The 6,902-nt window shown below is 35.6% G+C and overlaps 1 protein-coding gene across 1 annotated transcript; it reads left to right on the top strand.

Annotated features, from left to right (window-relative positions):
• Positions 1–238: 238 nt before the first annotated feature.
• Positions 239–5,256, top strand: LOC111398927. Its single transcript, XM_023026090.1, has 5 exons — positions 239–494; positions 1,911–3,593; positions 4,268–4,390; positions 4,513–4,662; positions 5,075–5,256. Exons 2-5 carry the CDS (start codon positions 1,917–1,919, stop codon positions 5,222–5,224), a joined length of 2,100 nt encoding a protein of 699 aa, XP_022881858.1. The 5' UTR covers positions 239–494; positions 1,911–1,916; the 3' UTR covers positions 5,225–5,256.
• Positions 5,257–6,902: the final 1,646 nt, after the last annotated feature.

Raw genomic sequence — 6,902 nt, 5'->3', positions numbered from 1 at the left:
TTTTATTTTTATTTTTTCAAAAAATGAGCTCAAACAAGGGTAAAATTTTTAAAGGTCGTCAAAGAGTGTATAATCATCCTTCAATATACTTTCACTAATGCTCAGTGTACAGAATTTGGGTCACAGAAGTTTCACAAGGCTCTTACTGTGTAAGGGCCCCACATGTATTATTAAAAAATAACGTGGACTCCACGTGTGTCTATTTTGGAAAAGGCCTGTAAATTGGCCGTGAAGCACAACTCATATACTTTTCTGGTGTACTCCGAAGCATGCTTTACAAACCTCACAACGACTAATTAATTATTTTCCTTTTTGATAAATTTCTCCGCAAAAACAGGACTCTCTCTTTCTCTCTGTCTGACTGTGTGAAAGTTCCACGTTTGGGTGTTTAAATTTTTGAATTTCCACTCGAAATCCCCTACCCCAATTCCATTGGATTTCCTTCCCACGGCCGACCTTATTGTTTAGAACCCAAACGCTGTCCTTCTCGGCAGGTAAATTTCTAACTTTTCTGATTTACAATTTATGTGCTACGTGTGATTGTTATGATTCAATCAGGGTTCACGATTGAATTTTTTTCCCCTCATAATTTTAATTGGAAAAGAGTTTTAGGAACTTGTATTGTTGAATATTTCTCGGTTCATTACGGTTCAGTGGTTTCCTCGTTTTATTGTTAATTGAAGGTTTTCATGGGTTGTCTGAACCGTTTTTCTTTTTAATTTAATTCTCTTTAGGCATAATAAAGGTCAGGGATTTTTCATTGTACTTATCGTTTTACTGATGAAGACTCTTTGGCTGCACTAAATAGGTAAAAAAAGAAAAGCAAAATGAATTAAATGAATTGATTATTTATTTGAAAATTAGTGAACCTGATTAGTTCATTACTGATCAACTTTAGAGGTGCTAATTTCGAATGTTAATTGTGCAATTCAAATGCAGTACTTTGTTAGTGAACAAGACTTTTAATGGTGTATTCTGATACTAAATATGCATATTGATGTGGCAGTTATATATTTGGACAACGGAGTGCAATTCCATGAATTTGAAACAATGAATTTTTTTTTGATGTGTTGATATCGCAGTCCTTGCTTTATTTAACCATGTGCAAACAATTACAGAATTTAGGTTTAACTGATACCACTTATTGTTCCATTATATATCCAGTAGGTAAACGGGTTTTTTGATTACTTTCCTGAGTGAAAGGCTGTGGAGGCTTTACTTTCATTTAGTATATGTAAAAGCTTGTAGAAAATGGTTCTGTTAAAATTCTGGATCCCACTATGGTCCAGGAATTTATTTAGTTTGTTGTTCATAAGATGTTTCATGGTCTATCTGCACTGTTCTTCCTGGTTTGTTCAAAAGTTTTGGGAAACAAACGGATGAAATTAGGAATTTTCAACTGCAGTTATAAATTTTACTAATTATAAACGGTTTGGTTGCAATTACAACACAAGAAGAAAAAGTGGTAATAGGAAATAAGTTCCAGTTGTGTGGGCTAACAATTGCAGAATTCAGGTTTGAATTTCGATGGGGGTACCTTGTTATGTGATCTTGGTTCCATTGCATATACAGTGCATAACTAGGTAATGATTATTTGCACATGTGAAAGCTGTGAAGGTTTTAGACTCTCTGGAAAGGAATTCTATTGTGTGCTTTCACGTTTTCAATTTTTTTTTGGTTCTTCGTGAATGTATGTAGCCACTGTGGTCCAGGTTTAAGTACATCTTGCATTTCTCCTTTCTTAAAGATGTAAGCATGCTGGAAACTTTGTATTCGTGTATGTGGGTTATGAACATGGGCAATTAGGTATGCTGTTATTGCTGCCTGTAATCATGTATTTGCAACATTTGGAATGGATTATTTTTTGTTTCTCTCTTAAATAACTAGCTAATTGACCGTTATCCATTCAGTGGCAAATGAGGGGAATATCCATAAGTCACTCTCATCCCAGACCCTGCTCTGGGAAGAAAACATCAAGAAAGGACAGGAATAATGGGGAAGCTGATAATGTTATTCTCATCGATGTAGATCCTGATCATTTCGACAATGTTATTATCATTGATGTCCCTGAATCTTTGCCTAAGAAATCCCGAGGTTCAAGCTTGCTCAGGAAAGACAAAAAGTGGCCATATGTTATATGTATTGATGATGATGAAAGCACAGATGACAACTGTTCTGGTATTGGTGTAAATGCCAATGGTAGTTTCTCTAATAGTGCCACCTGTAGCAAGAAGTCTTGCCTTGCCTCCAAAGAGTTTGAAAATGCTGCAGATTCTGCTGGTGTAGAATGCCAGTTTGTTCCAGGAAATGCGACTCCAGTTAGGTTATCAAAATGCAAGCGCACCTACTCTGGAAAAGCTTCCACTAGAAATGGTTATGGTCCAGGTGTCAATTCAGAAGGTGATTTATCTGGTAAATATTCTCCGGATTGTGTGATAATGGAAGATTCTTCTGGAGAGCTTCAAAAACAGTGGGAAAAGGCTTTCTTCAGGAGAAAAAAAGATAAGTGTAATGGTAGATATGATGCTAAAGACTGTGATGATACTTCAAGGGCTTCCAATGAAAATCACCACCAGAATGTTACAGAGGAAATCAAGAGCGGAAAATATGAGGAAGCCCCATTTTGTTCTAGTACTAGCAAATCCAGTGAAGAAAATGAAGCTTCATCTCCTTTTGTTGCCAAAGAGGACGACAATTTCAGCAGCACATTTTTTAAGGATCCTACCCCTGATGATATTTCTTTGCAGTCAGTGCTGAAAACACACATGCAGTATAATCAGCCTGCTAGTAATGAGAGATCACATTCTGGGGCTGAATATTCTCCTTTCAACTTTACTGAGCAGCAGTCTTCCCAACATTATGATTTAGGTAGTTCCAGCTGTCACAAGAAGCAAAACCAGCACTCTCCTCCTTTGTCTCATTTTCCTTGTGATGGACATGGAACTAAGCAAGTTAATCATACAACTTCTCTTGAAGATGATGAGGAATTCATGCGCAAGCATCAAAATTCATTTGAAACTAATATTGATCATGACAGATCTACTGTAAGGACCAGAGCTGAGAAGTTTCAAGAGAAAGTTACTGTTAGTGATAAGGATATTGAGCATTCACAAACCTGTGAACCAGGTGCAACTAGCAGTGTCAAGGAAAAGGAGAACTTAATGTCTGAAAATTCTTCATTTGTGCAGTTTTCTTCACTGAATGATCAAGTTAAAGATGACGCTACTAGAGTTGGACCTGTCTCTGAAGAAGCCTTCTTCTGTAAAAACTATTCTCTTGATCCAAAAAATGTAATTGACAATAGCAAGTTGGTTCCAGAGATGCCATCATCCTGCAATAGGCATCTTAATGAAACACAAGCTAGAGAGGATGATTCTTGTTTGGACGAGGCTGCAGAAAAGCTCATTGAACCTGTATCAAACAGTCTTAGGGTGGTTGAAAGAGATTATTCACAACATACCCGACATGGAGAAAATTCGCAAGGTGTTGAGACTTGTATCATTAATGAACGAGAAAAGCTTAAGGAAACAGATGAATACAAAAGAGCAATAGAAGAAGAGTGGGCTTCTCGGCATCGAGCATTACAAATTCAGGTTTGTTACAATTACTGTTATATTTTCTTCAGTTATGCTGCATATTGGTTATTTTTCTTCATTCGTCATGTTTTGGTGAGAATTTTTGGGGATTACTTTGCATTATTTAATGCTGTTTTAGCTTTCTATAAAATTGCTAGGCTTCTGGGATTCTTTTAAAGTTCAAAGTCAACTTTTTGATGGTAGGTATTACTTAAATTAATGAGCATATCTAACATTGATAAAGAAAAATAGAAAATCCAACTTCTGTGACCAATTACGGCAATAAAAATCCAAATCTAGTGGCCAATGGAGATGACAATTATCGACATATATAATATAAATTTTAGAGTTAATAAGTGAAGTTTTTGAGGCCTACTTACTAATGGTGGTGGAATTTAGTTACAATTCTTGATTCTCTCTTTTGTATGCTCTTCTGAATGATGTTTTTATTTTGCAATTTTTTTGAGTTCTATATTCATCTAAAGCTTTGTACTTTTCATTTCAACTGAAGTATTTTCTACTTGAATTTCCCAAAATAATGGGGAAATTACCTTTAGTGGGTTCCTGTTCATAGCCCAGAATCGGGACAGCCATCAATCTGCTTCAGTTTAAGCACAGTTTATTTATGGGTTTAATGCTATCTCCAGTCAACAAATAGTTTGCATATGATGTGCCTGTTTGTTTCTTTAAAGGCTGAAGAAGCACAACACTTGAGGCAATTGCGGAAGAGACAAAAAGCTGAAAGCATGCGTTTGTTGGACATGGAAAGAAGACAAAAGCAGCGGGTGGAAGAAATACGTGAGACTCAAAAGAAGGTTTCTAAAACTCTTTCTCTTATACTTGATCCATTCATTTGTTAGTTTCTGAAGGTATCTTCACTAGTTACTATACCTTGAAATTTTGTATGATGTGAGTTATTCATTTTTTAACTATTAAGGATGAGGAAAATATGAACTTGAAGGAGGCAATTCGTACCGAGGTCAGAACACAACTTAAGAAATTGGAAACCATGTGCCATGATATGGCTTCTCTGTTGCATTACTTAGGAATCAAGATGGCTAGTTGGCCTCATCCATCACCACACGAGGTTGGTAATACTTCCACTTTAAAGTAGATATTTTCGTGGTCGGGTTGTATTATGGGTCTTTAGTTCCTTTTATGAGCATGTATTTTTTTGATGAATATATATTATGTCTATTTTCCTTCAATTGCAACAACTAGACCAGTCGCTGGTCACCTCATGTCTGAAAATGTTAGGTCACTCTTTCATTCTTGGCTTACTGTGTCTGTGTTTTTCTCTATATATGATTTTTTCAAATTCCTTTGTTTTGTTTCTTTGTTTGATGTTCAACAAGTTTGTGTCTTCTGTGGGTTCTACCCCTAAGATTGAGTTCTTGTGGTGTCATATGTATGACTGAACATTCTATAATTGGTAGTTCACTGTGGTACTAATTTGTTTTGGTGTGACAATTTTTTGGTGTCATTCTTCTACTGTGTAGAACTTGCATTGGATTGGGCTTGAAGAACTGCTGTTCTTGAGTGTTCAGTGGCTTTCACATTCAAACAATATCTTCATCCTTGCTAAAAGCAAACAGCATGTCCATGGATCTTATGGGAAGTTCACAAAATATTTACGCAGCTGTGTTTAAACAGTTTGAATCTATTATCCTCGCTGATGAAACCTCACAATTATAAAAAGTTCATACGTGCATATTCTGTTGTGAGCACTTGGCACGCAATAGAGTTGCAAATTTGTGGGTGGCTATTTTAGCTGATACTGTACTCAAGTTATCTGCATCATTTACAGGGTTTGTGGACTCATTCAATGAAATTAGGATTCATCACCAACGAAAAGATTCCCATACATGCAATTACACGACTTTAAGCAGTTTGTTTAACAACAATGTTTCTCCTTGTGGTTTTATTGTCTTCACATTTGTATTATGTTCTGTTTATATTTCTGTCCATGTTAAGTAGACTATCATTTTTCTTTTAAAGTGATTAGTGAAAATTCATTACATTTTCAGGTACAAATAGCTTATAAACGGGCCAAGGTCTAATTAATGGAGTACTACGGCGATTGTGTGTTTGTTTAGTATATGATACTCCTTCTGTCCCATTTTATATATGTCGACTTTTCTAACCAATTTTTCTCCCTTAATGTTGAAATTGTACAAATATAAATAAGGGTAGAATAGGAAAGTGTTGCCAAAAATTGCACATTAAATAAGATTTTTTAATTCGTGTAAAAAGCAAAACCAATCTATATAAATGGAATTGAGGAAGTATATATTTTGAATCTTTGATAGTGATTGGCACATGTTGGATACGTATCACTTTAGAGATAAGGATATGATTTTAACTTTTTTTTTTCTTCTTTAATTATATCAGAATTATTTAGTCCAGGATAATAGAAATTAATAAGAGATTAAAAACTCATTAAAGTCCCGAAACTAGATTTTTAGGCGAAACATAAAAGAATGAACAAATAAATTTTAGGCGATTTGGCAATTGATTTGCATTCAAGGGCAAATGGCAAGTAGAAGTTCATTCGACTCAGAGGGAGGGAATGGAAGCAAGCATTTCTCGTTTAATAGGTGATGAACCAGACATGCTCATATACTTAGGTATGCCACTTTCATAGCAACTTCCACAAGGTCTTCAAGTAATCTGAACCTTCTACAAAATTTACTAAGCACGTTTGGAGTTGTTTATGAATGGTTTAAATTATAAATAGATAGAAATAAGTGATGAATAAGCGAGTATTATTTGTTGATCTCACGAAATATGCAGATAAAAAGCGATTTGACTAGTAATACATAAATTATATAAGTAACCAAACATGGGCTAAAATGATATCAAAGTCTCACCTAAAGAGAGATTGTTAACTCATTGAACAAACAAACCAATTCTTATTATAAATAGATGGAATATGGGTGGATATTCTTAAAGGTCCAAAATAACACTACTTGACATTTATAATTGAGGCTGGTCTAAAATTACAACCATGGTTCTTTGGGCCCTTTATGGGGGCTACACAGGCTGGACCATATTCCCATCAAATTATCATAGGATCCTCATCACTTCACACAATCTTAGCCACAGTTGTAGAAAAAGAATTCCATAGACTGAAAATATCAAGAGCCAACTCCAATGGAGGCCTCTGATAATGAGTTTCCAGGATTTCAATGTTCGGTTCCTACTAATGAGTTTGCGATAGCACAAAAATCGCCTTTGAGTCGGTTGCAAAGACGTGCACCATGTCGTCTCCAGCTGAATCTAGCCAGCAATCTTGAATGCAAAGGTGCAGTGAGGTCCAGTGGGGGG

The sequence above is a fragment of the Olea europaea genome, chromosome 8 (assembly GCF_002742605.1).
Source record: "Olea europaea var. sylvestris chromosome 8, O_europaea_v1, whole genome shotgun sequence".
NCBI lineage: Eukaryota > Viridiplantae > Streptophyta > Magnoliopsida > Lamiales > Oleaceae > Olea > Olea europaea.
This window is presented reverse-complemented; position numbering and strand designations above follow the sequence as displayed.

Bases quoted from the DNA above. Each gene is read 5' to 3' on its own strand.
- LOC111398927 (XM_023026090.1), top strand. From the start codon at position 1,917: ATGAGGGGAATATCCATAAGTCACTCTCATCCCAGACCCTGCTCTGGG. The intron at 4,391-4,512 runs GTTTCTAAAACT...TTAACTATTAAG, and splicing joins TACGTGAGACTCAAAAGAAG to GATGAGGAAAATATGAACTT. The intron at 4,663-5,074 runs GTTGGTAATACT...TCTACTGTGTAG, and splicing joins CTCATCCATCACCACACGAG to AACTTGCATTGGATTGGGCT.